Here is a 21,285-nt window from a genome sequence, read left to right as displayed (position 1 = left end):
GCAGGAAAGGCATGCTCTTGTGTGGTTACACAGTGCATACATCGTAAAATGTCTCTCCACTAACCTTCCAATAGTCTCACTGCTCTCTCAACAGGAATTACCTCCCCAGAGTTATGCACCCTTGTGGAAGTAGCAAAACATGGCTTAGATTTCGGTGATGCAATTGTCATTCCTTCAACAGAGTAACCTGATAGAGACATGACAACAGCTTTGTGCCTGTAATTGTCCCTGTCACCCAGCTGTTCCCTCCCTGCTGATGTTCACTGCACCTGTCCTCACATCTATGACTCCCTCCACTGTCCCCCATCAACCACATCTTAATTCTGTCTGTGAGGCAGATAGAGGTCCGTACTTCACAGTGTACTTCCTACTCCATACGGTTGTCCTGCAGCCCGAGGAGGGGTCTGCTATGTACCAGCTGTGTTGCAGGTATCCAAACAGATACAATTTTTAACATTACTTTTCTTGCTGACCTACACTCATGCCCCAGCTGCAATTAAGGTCTCACTACAGTAAAGGCAGCCCAAATTGCTCTCAACCTCTTCAAGCAAGGCAAGGGAAAACTAAAATTTGAGTGAGAAAATCAATTAAATTAATGTATCTGGGTCACGAGAAGTTAGGTCAGGATGACTTTCTGCTTAATTCCTTTATCACAAGCATATCCTTGCAAAATACTCATTTTAAAATACATTTCAGTCCCTCCCATTTCAATCATTCTCTCTAGACTCTTACTGAAATGTATGACCTTGTGCCAAACTAGTGACCTCAAAGTGGAGGAATATCAGATCTCCAGTGTTTCCCAATATACAGATGCATGTCCAGTTCCACTCCCCCGAGGTGCTGTTGTGGCTGATAAAGTGCAAAAATCCAGACTGCTACATACATTATTTGACCTGGAACATTCCTCATCAATCCTGTCAGACAGAGTCATCTGCATGACTCCCACAGAAGACTCGATAAAGAAGTAAAAATCTGTCTGCCAGGTTCTGTGCTTTGTAGTTGTTAGGAGCTTTAGCAAGCCCCAGATTCCAGATAAATTGAAACAATAACAGTTGGCTTGTCGATCAAAACCAATTCATGACTCGTTATTCACAGTCAAAACCTTTGGCTGTGCAACAGGTGGGAATACTTCCTACTCACTTTGAACAGTGCCAGTGATCTTGCAACCAGCTGCTTTCTGACATCAGAAGTACATTCCCAAAAATACATTTTGGGATACTTCCAACCTACCTGACAAAGGGAAATAGTCTGGCAAGGTGCTCTACACTTTGCTTAATAGGGATCCAGACTGTCAGGTGACTTTACTTCTAACCAAGAAACCCTCAGGAAAATAAATCAGCCTTGTAGGATAACGCTTTGGTGCCAGAACTATACAGAAGGCAAACTGCAACACCTTCTTTCAGTGCCAGTGGAAGAGCAAGTCCAAACATGGGTGTTTCCAAGTCATCTGACACTTTGATATCTCACTTTGATTGTCCTTGCACTGCTCTTCAGGGAAGGTAGGAAGTAGTTTGCTTAATTCCTCACTGAAAAATATTTGGGCTTCTAGTGGGGTTTGTACGCAGGTGCAGAGAATTCTATCAGTTCTTATATTCTATAAAAATCAGAGGGAATGTCTGGATATAAACCATCCTTGACCAGGGGATGCTGAAATCTAGCTAAATAAGAAAGCAGGAACTTCAGTAATAATACATTTGAAGGTACTCTGACAAAAATGTATTTTTGCAGTCATATGTAAAGAACATCTACAGTTTAGTGAGAGACAAACCAGAGATTATTATGTTGTTTGTCTACAAACCAGACCAATATTATGTTATTTCCTTGAAGTTTTGCACATTTTTAATATTCTCACATATGTATGATCAAGCTTCTCTCTCTTTTTGGAAAAAAAGTTAACTAATAAAATATTGTCAGCTTAGACTTTACCCCCTCTTTATTCCCAATCCTCAGGAATGCAGAGGCAAAGCAAGTTCTACCCCTGGTCTGGCAGACTCCTAAGTGTTGTAGTGCTGCCCTGAACTGCAGCTGGAGGTCCCAAGTGTAGCATCCAGTTTGGAGGAGTTTGTTGGAGCTGATTCTCAAGGCAAATACTTGTGAGTGAAGCACAAGTTGAGACATGGTATTGAACAACAAGGTTATTATTTCGGGGGAGGAAGACTTAAGGAGGTTCCCTTTATCAGACTCCCCCTAGCATATGATATAAATAAGTGCCTGACCTGGATTTGTTCAACTAGTGAGCTATGCTTAGCTAAACTGAGCTATATCATGGCCCCTAAATTAGAATCTTTTCATAAGGTGATTACAAAGAACAGCTTAATGATTTTTTACAAGCCTTTATGAAAATGTTCTGAGAATGCCTCAGGATAAATAAGGATTCCAGCTGGCAAAAAGGTGCAATGAAGCAAGATTTAGAAAGGTGCCTGCAGAGCATGGAAAAAGTCTAGGGCTTCTAAGGTTTCCATGGTTTAAATACTAATGGTGGACAACTTATTTCAGGAGGGGAGACAAAAATAGAAAATGCAAAACCTAGATTCTTCTCTGGACCTCTAGGACCTTCTGAAAACTGTCACTTCTCCCTGGTGTGAGGAATATGACAAATTTTATAAATTGAGACCAGCATCTTCTCTAAAAGCACAGGAGTGCTCCATTCTATACTCTTCTCTTGAGTCGACCTGAAATGGCAGCACCATCCAGGAGCTTGCCTAAGCTTCGTACCAGTGCTGAAATCCTATTAGCAAAGAAAGATAAAATTTTTTTTTGACAACCTTTTATTGTTATCTCTTGGAAATACCAAGGTATTGTTTATGTTCCTTTGTGTCGCTCATAGCACTTGCACAATGCTAGTCCTGTAATGAGTAGCTGACCTATGTAGTCAGTGTTTTATGGTTAGGCTGAGAGAGCCAAGAGAAGCAAAACAAAGTTTGTCACACAACTTTGATAAAGTAACATAGATGCCATCTCTTAGTGAGACTATTTAATGAAAACATTGCAATTCAATTATATTAGCCAATTTTTAAATTAGCTATTAGTGCATTACTGTAACGATGCTGGTGCAGTTCAAGGTCAAGTAAAACAGTTTTGAGTCACTTCCCACATTTACCAGACTGAATAGAAGCAGGTAATCAGATAACTTGATAAGATCACAGTCCTTTTTTTAACAATAATTTTTGTAACTCTTTCCAATGTTATCCTTTATGTAAAGCATCAAATTAAACTGAAGATTCAAAATTCACTAACCCATGACCCAAGTGTCTAAACAAAAACCAAAACTCTTTGAATCTCTCTGATGCCTACACACTATTTTTATCTGGGAGAATTTACATGTGCACTTTGTTGAACAGGAACTACTGGCATATAAACAACACTGCAGGGAAAAGGTGACTATTTGCCCAGAGGGATGTCACCTATCATCCTGAGCCATTCCAAAGGGGAAGGCTGGTTGGCCCATCAAGAAACAATGGGGGTGTGACAGCTCGTATTTGAGTTTCATTGCATTACCACAATGCAAATATGTGCCAAGTTTAAGCACCAAGGAGAGGAACAAGATGTTGCTCCTGCTCATTTCTGAGTGGGAGGAAGTCTGGATCCATCCAGCATGGAATCTGGCCCAGCTTTCTTGTTCTCTAAATACAGCTGTCTAACCTCTGCAGATTTCTGTTGGTTCAAGTAGTCTAGTGTGGAACAGCAAGCAGCAAGTACCCACCCTATACTGTACTGTCACCCTTGCACTTAGGAGTAAGCAGTTCCGCAAAAACAAATGGAGCAAGTATCTGTCCCTGCCTCTCAACCAGCAACTCATTCTTGAAGAGTCTGACATACAGAAAAATTGCTGACTATATGTAACTGAAGCCAAGACAGAGACAAGAGTCTAAGCCTGCACAAAAATTCTGTAGCAGAACTGAAGTGTAGGAGATAGTGCAGTTAATTTTCATATCCTGAAGATTCAGGTCTGCTTTGCAAAGAAGGGGATAGAATCCCCAGCTGAGAAGTCATGTAGATAAGAACATTATCCCTTTCTTTCCCTTTCCTCTGAGGAATTTGCAAGGGTTTTGATCCTCCCACCAAATATATTTTTTTAGGTGCGGTGGTTCTTTCCCCTATTCATCCAAGTATACTTCCTGCACTTTCACGCTCCATGACAGTAACATAAAGTTGGTACTGCAGTTTGGAGGAAGGCTGAGGCTGTACTGTGAAACCACAAAGCAACTGCTCCCATTTATCCATATTTAAAGTACTTTTTAAAGACTTTGGGGGGTTTGCCGCTGATTTTGTTCTAACTTAAGGAGCAGGGAAGACTGTCATTCAGACACAGTAACATCAAAAAGCAATCATCAAAAGGGAAAAATCAAGTCCCATCAATCAGAAAATGAAAAGAACTACTTTTAAAAGAAATGTGATATACTTACTTGAGACGGTAGAAGATCTGACATTTATTCGCAGAGGGCCTGTGTATTTTTTCAGGCCCCTCCGTAAGATCTTTCCAACTCTTTCCCGCAATGCTTCTCTAGAATCCGTGGAGGAGAACCAGAATGTGAGCAAAGCCTCTGCCGTCACACCATCAGCATCTGGGCTACAAACCAATGAGAGTCTGGTTACCTTCAGCCCATTTCTGCATTTCTTAGCTTTTATCTTAGCTCCTCTAGCAATGGCAATGTAGCATAAAAGATTCGATACATTTTCAAACATTTAGGAGAAGAAATTTCCAAAAGAAATCCAAGCAAACGCTGAATGGTCAAATGCATCATAGGCTAGGAGAAAGCATGATGCTTTCTGTAAACAAATGGCCAGACCGATTTTATAATGGAGTGTGGAAAGCAGTCACTGACTACATGCCTGAGACACATGAGAGGAAGGAATGAACTGATTTGATTACAATGAAAAGCTGGATACACAACACTTCAAAAACATGAGGTATCTACACAGACCTTTCCAGGGCCCTGTACATACACAGAATAAAAATTTCCAATCATCATCAAAAAGGTACTTGAGCAAAGGGGAGGAACCACACAACCTAATTCCATCACTGCAGCCTCTTGGAGAATGTTCCTAATAACCTCATGTTGTGCAACATTAAATGAAACTTGGCAGCATACCCACACTCTATTTATTAAAGTCACAGGGATGGATCACAAAAGGGGCCTTTAACACCTCATTGAAAAGTGCAAGCAGCACACGCATTGAGATACAAAATTCACAGTTTTAATGTAAGATCAGAGGAAAGAAAAGGGAGAAAAATCTTGTAACAGGTTGAATTCACCTGGTAGTAGTGTTTCTTTTTCCTTAAAGCATCAGATAGTGCGAGATGGAATGATAGACTACAAACATCAAACTGACTAATCTGGGATAGTAAATCTTGTTCTGTGCTCGCAGATGGCTTATCCCTGGTCATCACAAAGGGAAGGTAAGAGCTTGCACCAGGAACCTTCTCTCTTGTGCCTCCTCCCACCTGAACCAAGAAGCAATGAGACACAAGCCACAACAGATGAAATCACAGTTACTTCATACAGGGGGAGAGCTAAAAGCAGGTTGCTCTGTCTTTAGATAGGAAAGGAAAAGAGAAGATCTTCCAGTTATATCTCACTGTCTTGGAAATTTGTAATTACATACAGGAAAAATAGGAGACAGGCAGCTTATACAGAACTCATGCAATCAGGCTTTAATCTTTGAAAGGAACACGTACTAAATTGAAACAGCCATTCCTGATATCACCAGTGAAAGGAAATAAAAGGCCATGTGTTTTAAGCACACCAACACATATGAAGCGGTTTGTAGGTGAGCAGAAAGACACACTCCTTGCCTCAAGGATCTCATAATTCAGACTGAGTAGTCATATGTGAACTTTTCAACAGACTGTTTTTTCCATTTGTGCCAACTTCAGCCTGATTGCCACTTCGTTTATTTTCCAGATATTATCTGATCCAACTGTGGGTGTTGCTCTGCATTTCTGAGGTGTTCCCTCACCTCTCCCCCCACTCCTCTTCCTGTGCTATGCCACACTGGAATTACCCTATCAATTCTTGCAAGCACACCACACCTCTCCAAACCCTCAGGTAAGTACTGCCCACCTTGATTCACTTATTATATAGCAGAGATCCAGAGACAAGGACACCTAGTCAAGATTAGTATTGTCTTTGTCAGTGAGCAGTGGGCATTATTGTTAATGCATTGCTTATACTGAGACAAAAAATATGTACAGTGCTTTCCAAGTAAATTCACAACCACGACCCTGCTCAAAAGAACTTGCAGTCTGAGCCCTTGAAGAAGCATAAAGAGTAGGTATCTGAAAAAGCAAACAAGCTTTGGAGCATACAAATCTTGCATCCAACACAGCAAACATTACAAGTACCTCAGTCTGTCCTTGGGAACAAGAAGTAATGAAAAATACACTTATCCCTACATATTGGCCTCTCAGATCCTTAAATCACCCTGTTTACACTTGCAACACTCTAGTCAGTATCAAAAAATATCCTTAAAGCTACATTCAAATAATGACTTGTGTGTAGCTGGGGATTAAGCTAAGGTAGAGGAAGAGGCAGGATGTCACAAACCGTGTAAGAACAAGGAGAAACACATTCACAAGGATTAGATCTTTGGAACTTAGTCTTGCAGCTTTAGTGTATGATTATGAAGACATTCAAGGTTTATTTGCAAAGTGATGGCCACTGTCACTCAGGAGCAAGATCTTAATACTACAATAGACAGTTATATAAAAAGATCATTTTCAGCACTTAACAGTGGTTAAAAATTCAAATTGAACATTACGTATTATTGGCAGTTGAACAGAGAGCAAAAGAGGAAAAAAAGCTCCAGATTTCTCAGTGATAATCCCAACTATGGGTCTGACCCCTTCATCTCAAAAAGCAGGAACAGCAGACCTGAAAGATACATGGAACAGGATAAGAAACAGTTTCTGCAAAGAATAGCTAAGTAGACTGGGACTTCCAGCTGAAAAAAATAAAATAAAATAAAAGGGTGGATCTTATTGAATACAAGAGAGAAAAGGGATATGATGGGAGTGTCCAGTATCACTAATTGCATGGAGAGGAGAGGTAGTGATCAACTTTTCATCACCTCTTCCAGCCCAAGAACTAGGGGTCACTGAATGATCCAAAGAACGTGGTTCTTCGCAAGTATCCACTTCCTAAAGGACTGAGGTGCACGGATTTCAAGAGTCCTGGAGACAGTAGACAAGTCCTTGGGAAATAACGCCACCGAGGGCTGCTAAACAAACCACAACCACTTCAAGAACTCCCAAGTGGTAAATAGCTGGAGGCAGGGAGCATGCCAAGAAGCAGTTATCATACAGGTCTGTTGTGCTGCTACTGTTCCCTGGGCACCTATTTATGCCCATTCTTAGAGCCACAATGGTAAGTGGGACTTTCTGAGCCAGCACAGCCTGGTTTTCCTTGACAAGCCCAGCACAATAGAAATACTAGAAATGACATCTGCATTGCAGTGTAAGAAATAGTTTTGAAAATCCTTTTTGGTTTTAGATAGCTTTAGTTATCTCTGCTTTATTAGCTAAAGCTTGCTCAAGATCTGAACACAAACATGTTGGAATTTGGACTGACTGAAGGGTATCTTCTGCATTAAGATCCAAAGGAGAGTAAGGTTCAGAACCAGATTATGCTCAGTTAGGGATTGTGCTGTGGTTTTACACACAATACACTTTACTGAACCAGATCTAGCTGGGCTTAGTGTACATTTAATTTTATCTCAGCTGCGTGCATTTATTATAATCTCACATACCTCACTCTGATTAAGCGTGAACGGATGTATTTTTTCCTTAAAATGGAATTGTAAAATGTCTTGTCGATCTGTTGAAAAAAGAAAAATATAAGATAACAACAAAAAGGAGGGAAGTGGACATATTGGTGGAAGGAGCATTCAGAAAACAGCATTCAGTTACAAACTCACAGCTTACAGAGCCAAGAAAAATAATGCAGCCCAGCCTGTAGATAACATTTGTCACAGACCTTTTCTAACCATTTCCCATTTGGCCTAGGGCACATCTTAAAAAAGCAAGCTTGTTTTTCTAAATGTCCTATGGCTACATCAGTGTGCCACTGCAGTGCTGTCTCCTCCACTCCCAGGCATAATGAGAAATACATAAACATCCTTGGAGCACACTGCTGCAGTGTTCCAAAGCACAGCTTCCTAACGACTGCCCACAGAATGGATACAGCATGCTGTGCTCTGCAGTGCGGTCTTGTAGGGTTCCTTTCTGACACAGCATTTACCCTTGGTCTTATAGAAATCTGTAGCAAAGACACCAGTAATTTCAAATTATTATTCAATTATCATGTTCCCCTATCACCCCTGTGATTTTCCACATGCTTGGACAATCATCAAGCAATTCTCATCAGAAATTGGAAATCTAGGACTCCTAAGGAATCGATCTCCAAATAACATCCTTACTGGTTCCTCTTAACCACATCCTGCCAAGATGTCATCTCAAGATTGCATGATTGGCCTGAGACAGCACAGTGTGATATAACATGGCATGAAATTCTGCCAGGAATGGCTCAGGATCACTGAAGGATTGAGAAATAGCAGAGTCACTAGTGAGTTATGTAGCAACTCCTCTTACCAACAAGACACAGTAAATTGAACATATCCTGTAAACATCAAATGCATTACAGGGAAAACTGCGTAGAAATGCTTAGAATTACAACATCATGTAAGCTGTCTTTTTCTGTTTGTTTTTAGCCCTTAAAGGCAGTCTGTTTTAGCCAAGTCTCAAGATGGTCTGTCTTCCAAAGGAAAGAAAAAAGTAATGGTTCTCAAACAACTAGTATGTTAAAATCTTTCAGATATGGAAACAAGCACATAAGCATGAAATCTGGGGGTGATTCCTCCCAAGTAACACAACCCGCCCCCTTTTTCAGCCTTGGCTGTCCTAAGATGAAGCTTCATGACATTATACAGGGATATTGAAGCAGAGTAATTTCAAGATGAAAACTGCACGATTTATCATTTTAAGGTGATTTTAAGCATACATTAGTAAGGAAAAAAATAAGCATTTTTAATGGTCATGCATTGAGCTGATGTTTTACCTTGCTCTTACTGGCAAGTAATCTGCAATTAGTTTGGCATTTGGAACAGACAAAATTCTATGGAAAAAGACATCTCAACTGCAACAAACTACTATAGACCTGCATAATGCATTTTATCCTCTCATTTTGCAGATTGCCAGCTGCTACCACTGCATTTTATGATGCATCCAGTTAAAAAAAGTTTTATTTCCTATAACCCTGCATCCTGTTCCACCACAACCTCCCCTGGTTATTGGAAGTAGCTGCCTGTAAACAAAAAGGGGTTGGTTTTGCTTTGCCTTTTTTTAGTGATAGCATTTGCTATCGTTTCTGTCACAGTCTTAACTGCTTCACCAGTGATTGTGTAAGCAGAAGCATGTGGCTAAGCAGCACTGCCAGCTTTGTGGCATGCAGTGGCATGTGCTATCTTCAGCTGCATTGTCTCTGAGAACTTTTGAGATCTTTGGGACAGGGACTTCTTTGCGGAGTGCTTTGCAATCAAAAGAGAGCCTTGAGCTGGGCTGAGATACACCTCAAGCTGCTGCACTGGTAACAATTAAAGAGAAAGCAGACTGGCTTTCAGTGTGGGACTGAAGAGGGAAGGAATTCACAATCCCTTGCAAGAAAGGGTTGCATCCATTTGACATTCCCAACTCCTTTATCTCCTCCTGAAAGTCGTGTTTTCGAGATACCTTACTGTCTCAGATGTCAAGTGTTTTTGCTACACTTTCCACCTGCATTTCAGCAGTAGATACAGTGATCCTTACTTCTATCACCCATTCTCTTGTGTATCTTTGTTACAGCCTAAGCAGCTCGTGTGATTGTGGTTTTCATACTCCCAACATGTTCAGCTTTCTCCTTTTCTCATCAGCCTGGACCACTTCCAAGATGTACTATACAGTCTGATCAGGAACACCATGTGCTGCAGCAGAGACAAAGACTTCCAGTGGTGTCTCACAAAACACAGCTACACACAGTGCTTTTTACAAAAAGACTCTATGGAGTCCAAATGCAACTAAACTATCAGTAGCAGACACTGTTTTCAGAACATTCAATCCAGAAGGCATGTTAGTTCCTTTCAGGGGGAGAACAGGAAGCATATGATTTAAAATTATACCAAATTTGTCTTACTTCGATTCTCTTTCACACTTTCATATCTGAATGAGGAAGTAGACACTTTTCCCATTACATACTGTCACTAACTTTCCCACCTTAAGAGTTGCCTTAGCACTACATCACCCACAGACAAAAATAACTGAAGTGTGGCTTTGTGAACCTTGCAGGGCCTTTAACACCTTCAAATGTGAGCTAACATTTTTTACTTTTGTAATCTACTGTGTCTTACCATGAAAGAAAGGCTAGACAAACCTCTGCACTGTGGCTCACCGCTCACCTGCTGATGAATTCATGTGGCAAATATGACCCAAATCTCTTCTTTCCTTCAACTATGATTTTGGTAACCTGAACTATTAAGAGTAATCTTTATATTCATACAGAGTTTATATGAGAGGAGAGCATGTAGGAAGATGCCTTCAGATAATAACTCTCAGAGATTAATGTTCTGCCTTATATTTTTACTGTTCATCTTTTGGTGAAGCCTTTCACACACCAAACAGAAAACATTTCTCTTGAGCCTGCTTATAGCTTTCTTTTCAGCTTGAGTCACAACCCTGGGAGCAAAAGCAACTAGAACTTTGTGACCTGGTCCAGCTTGGGAGAAGCATTTACACTCATTTTCAATGTTTTGCTTTGTTTACAGCCACTCAAAAGTGACACTGGCATGACCAGATCTCTTAAATTTGCCACCGTTTAAGTGCATCTCACTGTTTTTCCTAGCCCTTGTCTAGCAACAGCTCAACTGTGACAACTGGTGCTGCAGGCAAGGTCTACGAGCCTTCTGAACCAAGTGCCAAGTCCTGCTCCTTTCAAGTGAGAAGCATTTTCCTGACAGCCTTTATTTTAGCATTTTTCCAAATGAGATTTTCTTTAAGCTAATGTTTGCTGGCTAGCTTGGCTTAATGACATCAGGTATTTCCTCAGTTTAATTTCATATTTTCTATACTTTTTACTAAACTTCTGTCCATGCAGAACAATTTTCTTAGACAAACTGGACTTTGTTCATGAGTGCTGGTCCATCCAATACAGTAACTAATAGTGGCCAGCACAAAAAATGCAATAAGAAGGCAAAACTTGTATAAACCCAGACAAAAAGGAAATTCTCCCTTGTTCCTTGTAGCCAGAAGTTGTTTCATACTTTGATGAACAAGTCTTCTTTTCCTATTCTGTCTCAACTTCAGGTCTCATCATCATACTCTTTTTCTTGTGTCACACCATGCCCAACCCTCTAAGGCCCATGAGTACCCTGCTGAAATCTTTGTGATTTCAGAGCCACACAGTATGTCCTTCTTCCCTGGGACCCAAAAAACACCCAAGCTCTGGAAATAACTCACGACAGGTATCCCATTGCTCCAGTGTAGTATTGAACTGACATGAGCTGGGCTTGCCCAGGTGTGTGGCTGTGTCTGGAAGTGACCCAGCAAGGCCGGCTGTGTCAAGCCCTTGCTTTCTCCCACCACATACTGCTCTGCCATTGCACACTGGGTCACAAGGCTTATGAAAAAGTTATCTTAAATCTAGCTTGACAGAACTCTCCTCTGGAATACTTGCTGAATGCACTGAGTTACTTACATGGGATGTTCAAAAGCATTCAGTAGGCTTGGGAGCACAAAACCTCTTGTTGCTCAATAGGATTGCTTTTTTGCCTGCTGCCTTCAGTTGTTTAGTCCTTCAACAGCTATCCTCATTCTACGTTCTTCCTCTTACATCACTAACTACTTAGGATGTAGAGCCTATTATTAGTGATTTTTAAAGCTTTTTTGACCATAAATATTAACTGTAACATACCACTTGATTCAGTGACTCTCCCCAATTTACAGCTCAACATGCTGAGACCCTCAGAGCTGACCATAATACAAATCCAGTAGCTGCTCCTTTGAGAACCTGACATTTTTACTGCCAGTTTCAACTAAGGCGTTGAGAGAGGACACAAGGAGAAAGACTGACAGAGACAGCAAAAAAAAGAATGTGGCACTGTCCCAAGCCAGGATGTGGACATCACACTCTCCTTGGAAACAGACATTCCAATGACTACAACAGCCCTACAGCCACAGTCCTTGCCCAAGGTGAAGAAAATGGACCTGAATGAGAGCAAGTGCAATGGTCCCCATGCCTCCAGCAAACCAGAGGATCAGAAACCTTCCCATCAGAAACCATACACACACGAAGACAGCACACATCACAGTGGGCAAGAGCTGTGTGATCCCAAACATCTGCAAATGGCATCACAAACTCCTCACAGGGTTTAAGCTAACAGGGCTGCTAAAGCTGAGGGGTGAGTAAGCACTGCCTGACTGCACTGCAGTAAGGAGCTCAGCTGGATGGTTCCCGCAGGCAAGAGCTGCAAAAGAGGAATAATTGTCCTAGTACAGTAGTTCCTAAAATGATTGGTCTTTCGGATAAAAGAAATTAAGAGGACTAATACATGGGATAACGTCAGGATTTAAAGTGCCATGCTTATGCTTGGTGCAACCAATTTCAAAGGCATGTAATGACATGAGTGTTTCATTATAGTTATGTGTATTAGTGACAGCTGGAATTAAGGTCACCTAAGTATTCCCATTCCTACTCCCTGCTTTCAATTATCCATAATTAGCTTCCTAAAACTTTCACACTGCTATTAAACTTTTGTCTGCTTAGCGGGGGGATATTCCAACTTTTGGAGAGAAAATAAAGTTTGGTGAGAAGAGCATCTATTCCAATATCCAGAGAAGGGCTTTGCGGTTGGGGTTTTTCTTCTCCCCAATACAGCACGCTTTCCCCAGGAAAATGACTATGTGCCCTCTGGGTTTTTTTAAACAACACTTGGAAGTAAGGAGCTGAAATACAAGAGCAAATAGCTCTTAAGAAAGTAAAAGTTTTATGAAATCTAAGGAAGATCGTTGGTGATGTATTCAGCTTACAAGTGCCCAGATACCACCAACCACACAACTTCTGTACTGAATTTGGATTCTCCCTTTGGACAACACCAGAATCTAAGCAGCCACTCTCTTGACCAGCCAGATTTTGATCACCAGTTTGCATCTTGAATCACTTCATTGATATAATTACTTGCAAACAATGCAGTAATTCTGGATTGTGAGTCTATAATTAAGATAAGGTTCTACCCTTAATCACACACACTATCGATAGCTGTGCTTTACTTCATTTTGAATTCCTTTTTCCAGCTCAGGTTCACATCCATTCTCCTTGTGCACATTTCAGAGCTTTTCATGATGCACACTGGATCAGAATTAGAGTTATTTTTTTATTGGGGGTGAGGTGTCTTATGATTTTTCTGGATTTGTGCACGCATATTACAATTTCTGTTTTGATGAACCAAGAAAAAAAATTTAAAAGAAAAATCAGCTTTCATGCCTATTACTTGAGAAAATTGTATGGCATTAGTAAGTCAAAGAATCAAATAAGTTGAAGGATCACTGAAGTTACATGGGAAAAAAGATGGATATTAGGCACATTTTTGATAACTAACGATTTCATCCTGGAAATTCATGCAGTTTGGGTAAAGCTCACTGAAAGTCTGAGCTCTTAGAGGTGATAAAAGGCACTAAGCCACAGCTTCGTGTGCTACACTGCATCGACTCACACTAGCATTTAAAAGTGCTTCATATTTTGTTCAATATTTATTTTCCTGTGCTACTGTGACCCATGGAAACAGGAAAAACTGGAAACAAAATTAAAAAGCAAGAAAGCATCCCAGTTCTCCAATCATTGCAGTATATACCTATGCCAGTGATCTTTTTCTTCTTTTAATTTCAATAGGAACTTCCAAAAACAGCATCACAAGTGAGATGCAGGTGTTTTCTGTGAGTTATTTCCTCTCTGAGTACTACATTTCACCTATCTCTTTAGGGTCACACCTGTATATATACATACTGACAGTCAAGTGTGCTGTCAACCTCTAATTCCAGAGCTAAATAAACAAGTTGCTAGGCTGTCATTTTGGCCACCGATCCATTGCTGTTTCCCTCTTGGCTGAATTACCGTGGAAAATCCTTTCTGCTTAGTTTCTAGCCCCAGCTACCCATAGAGGGCACCCCGATTGTACCACGCTAGTCCAAGGACAATGCTTCCTGTTTGTGAGAATCATTTTAAAATTAAGCTTATAAAACAGAAGTTATCAAATGCCCTAAATTTTTTTTAGTATTTTTCTTCTCAAAATGTTCCTTAAATAACTTTTTCTACATAGTTAAAATATTTTTCCCCATTTTACAATATTGTTTTTCAGAATAAGAAAAAAGGGAGACTATTATTTAAAAAGTCTCTAAAATCTAAATTTAAAAAGCTTAATTATTCTGGCTTTTGTACTATAGATGCATTCGCAAATCAAATTGCCTTTAGTGATGAAGAAGAACATCTTTCAATAAAAGTTCTGCTCTTTTCACCTCATATTGGTACTATGTAGGTACCTTAGGGAGCACATATAAAGCCTAGGAATGCTTGAGTTTAAATAGAGGTTTAGGTTTTAGATTTTGAAATCCTTATCTGTAAACACTAGCAAATCTCTTTTGAAATTTATTAGAGCCAGAACATTCTTACTCAGTTTGGTCTGAGTGCTGAAGGACTCTGAAAAGCCCTTGGAAAGATCTGGGTGCTGCAGATATCATAATTTCTGATTTGGCCCATTTATATTAAATTTTCTTTTGTTTCAGGGGCTAAGAGGGGAAAATAAGTGGGGGGTTTGCACATACAGCAAACGAAGCTACATGATACTTGTAGATACCTGTACTTTTCCATTTGCTGTAAAAATGAGAGTCATGTTAGACTCCCTTGAACTTCAGCATACTCCCTTTTCTTGGGGCATGTTTAGTTATCATCTCTAAAATGATCCTCACAGTCTGGTCTTCCAGAACAAATATTCTTTAGGAGTGTTTCAAAAACCTGCTGCCTTGGGGATCTGCTCCTACTGAATTAACCTCCCAACCCAAGGACCATAAGGCACTGATGGAGCAAGCCACAGGCTTCTGAGCTTTATCTAAACACCCACATGGAAGGTGTGACAAACACACCTCATGCAGTTTCACCTGGCTTTGCAGCTATCTGCTCTGAAGGGATTTGTATTTCACCACCCTGTCTCTCCCAAATACACACACACTTCTGCTCCCCAGGAAGACTTGAGTCACGTGTGACCCTAAAAGGCCAAGTGCCATAAAACAGCAGCCTCATCTGCTCACTCATTGGTGTTCTTGGTGTTTTCAGATAGGCTTCCTTGGAGCTCAGCTCAGATGGAAACCCTAATTAGAACTCTGACTGACCCTTTGGCCCTGCAGATGTGACAGTAAACTGTTCACAACTTACAGGATACAAGACACTTTTCAATATTGGGATGATGCAAGCTTATCCCTGGGTATAAAGCAGAGAACCTTTAAGTTACAAGCATCCTGTTGAAGGCTAATACTTCCGCCAAACAGGGTTATCAGGTGTTAAAGCTGGGGGCGAGGGAAGGAGGTTGCTTCTCTGGTTCTTCTCCACACCATTCATAGTGAGAGAAGTGTCTTAATAACCTCTAAAATCATAATTTCCCAAGGGAGAAAACTGCCTCTGATGCCATGAAAATTTTTTGTCTTTTCTTTTATACTCCTGTTATACCTTTCTACAACTTCTGTATTCTTAGTGCTTTTTGCCTACATTCTTGAACTTGTTTGTTCAGCTAGAAGACTAAACATTTTAGAAGCTTCGTAGGTAGAGGATAGTGTGCCCCAGACCCCAAGGTCCTCTCCAGAACACATTCTGTAAACTGAGATAGAACCATCCAGGGGAAGGTTCCTTGGGGAGGGGGGCTCATTCAAGCCTCTCATTGGGGAATTTTTGATACATATGCTAAGTAGTAAGACCTATAATGTTATACCAGATCTTTTGGGTGTGATTTGCAGTGTGCATTTTGGTGCATTCAACCTGGACGTGTGCACCTAAGGATCCTTAAAATAAATACCAAGGTAAAATCCCTTTTCCCCTTCTAAGTGTTTGACTCTTGATTTTAAGAGCAGGAAAAAGCATCACCTCCTTCCTCACCAGTTCCAGTGCAGGGATTTAGCAGTGAGCCCTTCGACCTACCGAGAACAGGCACCGTTATCAGAACTGTTCTGCAGCGTTTTCCTGTGCAATCTCAAGTGCCTCTGCAATACCCAGTAGAGACATTAAATTAAACTCACACTAATTCAGCTCTATCAAACAGGACAAACTTCAAGAGCTGTATTCATTAAAAACTTTCCCCCAACATCTGTACTTAAAGACGTAAAAGATTCTCTTGTCACTTGAAGTCACTGAAGCAAGATACCTCTTTCTAAAAGAGATGTCCTGACACACGACGCCCAGTATTGAGGTGGAAATTACTTGATAAAATTCCATTAATTCCAGAGAAATATTTGGATAAGCAGCAGTTTCCCAGGGGAAGTATCCAGGTATTGTTCTAATATAATCCCCAACCACTCTGCCCAGATCCAGCAAGTTAGTTCTGTGCTGGTTTCAGATGGTGGAAGGACAGGGGATAGCCCAGCTGCCTTCTGGATTATGAGACAACAGGGAAATCCATGTCAGTCCATTCCATTGTTCAAGGCACTCCAGGAGGGAAAACAAACCCCTCAACTCTCCCCCAGCCACCTAACCAGCCAAGGAGGGAGCCATGCTACACTCAAGCCTGAGGAACATCCATCCACCCAGCTCACAGCCCAGCTTACCAGCACATGGGAGAAGGAATGAGTAGGGAATAACAGACAGGACACAGCCCCAGAAGCTGGGAAGGGTACAGTGTCCAACACAAGGCTCCACAGAGACACATGGACTTGGACAGGGAGAAGCAGCCTGACAGCAGAGCTGGGAACAGCTCTGGCCAGAGAAAGAGACAGGGAGATACAAGGTGCCTGAGAAAGGAGAAGGGTTGCATAGGCTCTCCTCGAAGAGGGGAAAGCCCACAACTTCTAGGAGGAAGTATCAGAAGGTTATTGTAGTGGCAAAGAAGAGCCAAAAGGTGCGTTTACAAACCTCTGGTGGGCAGGGGAAAGGCTGGTGTCTGTTTCTATTGAGCAACCAGCCATGTACTGAAGGAGTCACCTGCTGTGGCTGCTTGATATCCACCTCTCTCTCACAGCTAGAAACTTGCCAGCCTTCAGCTGAGACAATTTCCACAGAGACTGAGATACTCATTTCAAGCTCTCCTGACTGCATATCCCTTTCCCTTGGGGATGTGTCTTTCTACACAAGACACAACACCCCTCCACCCTTCTTTCTACACACAGGACAGTTACTGCAGCTGCCCAGAGCAGGCAAGTGGGATCATCCCAGTCACCCAGGTCTATCTGATTGTCCCAGCTGCCTCCACTCCTTGGCACGCCAGAGAGGCTGAAGAAGCAAAGCATAGAGCAGGTCCTTGGAAATCTCCCACAGGATGCTGTTAGTAAGAGGGTAGTTAGGGTCTCCAAGGCATTCTTGAGAAATCCAAAAGAATTAATGCATTTTGTGGGAGAAGAAAAAGAAATCCAAGTCTGGTGCAGGAGTTGGAGAAAAACAGTGGGTAAAAGTTGTGCAGATGAGCCACACAATAAGTGAACCCACTATAAAATAAAGGCTCCTTGGAGAAGGAGCCATAAGACTGTGACTGTGCCCTTTTTATCCGGTGTAAGAGGGGACAGTCTGGCACAGAGCATTTTAGCTTGGCAAGGGAAGAGGGACTGGTCCAACTAGAAAAACAAGGAGGCTCTGGTGAGCTGGAAAGAAAGGGAGCACACACAGACACTCACAGGAAGCCAGTCAAGGAGCAAAGACCTTTCATCATCTGTTCCTCAGTCCCCCCAGCTCCACCCCAAAAGACATTTTCCAGACTTTCCAGTCAGCCCTGAGATGTTGACTGGTGCACCGGCTTCATCAGCTCTCTGGCATGATCTGGTTGCATTTCCTCCCACCTTCAATGAGATAAGAGTCAGGAATGTTGTTCACACAATGGGTGTTACTTTTCAAATCTGGAAACCAAAGCAAACATCAGGCATTTGTTGCAGGTCCCAAGGAAGTCAAGATATGACTTCCATATGGAAGCAAAAACATTTTTCCTGGTGAAACACCAGCTCTGAAAAGAGCTCCTTTCTGGGTCTTTCTGGAGACAAATGAAGGAGGGCTTCTTCAGGAAGGAGTCAGAGAAGGGAACACTTGGCAGGGAGTTGCACTAACTCAGGTAATTTGAATGCTTCTGATTATCAGAGATGATTCACTTCTGTTCACTTTGCACCAAGTGTTGAGAAAGACATTGCATTTATCTGCATTGACTCACTGTTTCACAACCTGAGCTTAAGGTATTGTTACTACTGTGACAATGGGAAGGCTTGGATACCCAAACCCTGACACCAGCCAGGGAAAGACTGCAAAGGGTTTTGGTAAATCCAGACAAATTAGAAAATGTGATAAATAACTCTCTCATCCTCTATTAGAGAGTTGCTGTGAAGATGCTGAGAATAAAAATGCAGATGTTCTGAGACAGCTGTCTGTCAAGATATCAAGAGGATATGTGTATCTGGAAAGATTGTTTTGATTTTTATCACCACGACATGAGTTTTGCTGTTATAAAATCAGACTTACAAGGAACACACTGTGTTATGACTGTATGGAGTTGCTTTTAGTAACGTTACGGACAATTCACAATCTCATACATCCTTCTTAAATGGAACACCCGGAGCTAAAACCACAAAAAGTCAAACTTATGGCAGGGACCGTTTATATAAGCAAAGAATTCATAGAATTTGAGAGAGGAACATAGAATTTAACAGCTGAATTAAGTACCGCTCTTAAGAAAAGTTACAGGAATGAAGGAAAGACAACACCGTTCTGTGTATGTTTGTTATGGTGTTACTTATCAGGTACAATTAACATGCCCTGATATAATGGTTCTCACTGCTCAACCTGCACTGGTATTTACTGTCACTACTGTCAGAACTGCTCAACACCCAGAGAGGAGATGGGGTTTCTAAAGCATTGGCTTCCATTCAAGCATCTAAATTGATAGGCATGTTCAGAGGAAATCTGACTGCATTGGACACTGTCTTGAAAGAACTTCTCAGCTAAAATAAGTGTTACTTTGCCAAAGGAGGCACATGTTTTAAATAAAATGAAGGAGGAATGGAGTGGGAACTGTACTCAATGAAGTGTTATTCCTCAGACTCCTTCCCAGTCCTTGTCTGCCTTCCCCCTCAGCAATATGCAAAGTCTTCTTGGTCAGGGAGAACATTCCCTCTCCAAGGTCCTATATCACAAGGTGAAAAGCCTGCAATTATTAGGTAATAGTAGTAAAGTGGTAGCACCTAAGCAAACACAGCTTGTGTAAGACTCTATACATGCAGATGTGCACCAGAAGCACATCCTGGGAAATCTGGTATGGGTCCCAGTAGACAAAGAGGGCAGAAAGAAAACAGACATGTACAGAGAAGAGGACAACTTGACTAAGATCACTGAGGCCCTCAGCAGTGGAGCTGTGAAGAGATGCTAGCACTGCCAAGTCCCTACACAACACCCTACTTCTCCAGAGCAATGACCAGCACAGCTCACATTTTGTTGTGGACAAGTGACATTGCCCTAAATTAAATGGTAGTGGGGAGCAGAGGATTGTCCTATTAACTGGGTATCTGTGCATGGTTGCCAAACAGGAGGTAAGAGATATGCATCGGATTCTGATGAATGAAACACAAAAAGATACAAGCACAATCACGTGCTTTTTGTTGTATAGAGAGGACTCTGTAATTAGCATCTCTGGGGTAGTGTCTCAAAGAGAAAACAAGAAAGGAAATTGCAATGTGTCTATTTATTTCCATAGCTGCTGTATGACTGAGAGCCACTCAGCAGCCTCTGCTATTTGTAGGAGTGTTTCCCAACAAAACATACCAAAGGCGCAGGAAAAGGGCTTGTGTGTTGTTTTCTCAACACACAGTAACAGCCCAACAGGTAGAGTTCCCCACCCTGTAAAGGAGAGGGTGGAAAAGAATGCTTTCCTTAGAGACAATGGGACATAAATCACAAAGCCAGGCTCAGGGCATGGAAAGAGAACACACACAAACGATGAGATTAGCTCAGCTGGTTAGAGCCTGCTGCTAAAAACACCAAGGTTGTGGGTTCAATTACTGTATGGGCATTTCACTTGAGAGCTGGAGTTCATGGTCCTTGTGAGACCCTTTCAGCTGAGAATATTCTGTGATTCTATGATCAGTGATATAGGAGGAAGCTGAGATTATTTTAAATATCTACTTCACCACTGCAGGGACAGAGAGAAGTGACAGGCTAGAAGATGCCGAGTGGCAAGTGCCTGCTCTGCCAGATATGATCATGCCTCTCATGCTATCCATTTCCCAGGGCTGCCCACCAGGCGACTGAGAGTACAGCAGACCCTGTGGTCTCCGAGTGTGCTGTTCACATTAATGACTCTTGTATTATCACACAGTCCTTAATGGAAAGGCACAATGGTCCAAACTTACCAGTCTCTCAACCCTCTCGCTCAGGTCTCTAAACCTTCCTGAGGACTGTCTGGAAAATTCATTATTGTACCGGATGTTGGTGATTTTTACATTGGCGCTGTAATAGAACAGCTTCTGATCTGTAAGGGAAAGAAGAGGAACAGGCAATACTCAAAGTACCAAGATGAATGAACTTTAGAGAAACACCTGGCACTGAATTATATCCAGACATCTAGGGAGTGGATGAACCTTCACCTGTATCCAACCCATTCAAATACCGCTTCCAAAAGCCAGGAGCCCAAGAGCTAGTACTCAATTCAGTTAGGTGATCTAATCCAAGTTTCCCCAGCAGTTACATTTGTGGCCAACCAGCAGCACTTGGGGCTCACACAGGATCACAACCTGCACCTTGCTGCTCAGTTATCTTCCTTCCTGGCCTATCCACTCAACACCAAGCTCTGGCAGGAAGCTGCTAGTGATCAGGGATAGGGAACAGAGAAACACCCCAGACAGACATGCAGAAGGCTCTGTTTGTCACTCATGTAAGGGAGACCAGACACTTGTGTGTCGACTTCATGACAGAAGTAGATAATGAGAAAAATGTGAAACGAGTGTAAGTAAATGAAAACCAACAGAAACCACAGCCCTAAATCAACCTGCACAGCAGAAAATGCTCCTAAGAGGTCTGCAAATATGCTAGTTGAGGA

General features: G+C 41.7%; 1 protein-coding gene across 1 annotated transcript in view; it reads right to left on the bottom strand.

Moving 5' to 3' along the window:
• The window catches only part of LOC103617409 (transmembrane protease serine 11E-like), a 43,392-nt gene that overhangs the window by 12,684 nt on the left and 9,423 nt on the right, over positions 1 to 21,285 (bottom strand). The window contains exons 3-5 of the mRNA XM_017736879.1: positions 20,600 to 20,718; positions 7,750 to 7,817; positions 4,407 to 4,570 (exon numbers count right to left, since the gene is read on the bottom strand). Coding sequence (XP_017592368.1) covers positions 4,407 to 4,570; positions 7,750 to 7,817; positions 20,600 to 20,718 — 351 coding nt within the window. The remainder of the gene's footprint in view (positions 1 to 4,406; positions 4,571 to 7,749; positions 7,818 to 20,599; positions 20,719 to 21,285) is intronic.

The sequence above is a fragment of the Corvus brachyrhynchos genome, unplaced genomic scaffold, assembly GCF_000691975.1.
Source record: "Corvus brachyrhynchos isolate BGI_N302 unplaced genomic scaffold, ASM69197v1 scaffold175, whole genome shotgun sequence".
Taxonomy (NCBI): Eukaryota; Metazoa; Chordata; class Aves; order Passeriformes; family Corvidae; genus Corvus; species Corvus brachyrhynchos.
The sequence above is the reverse complement of the archived record's forward strand: the minus strand, read 5'-3'. Positions and strand labels throughout refer to the sequence as shown.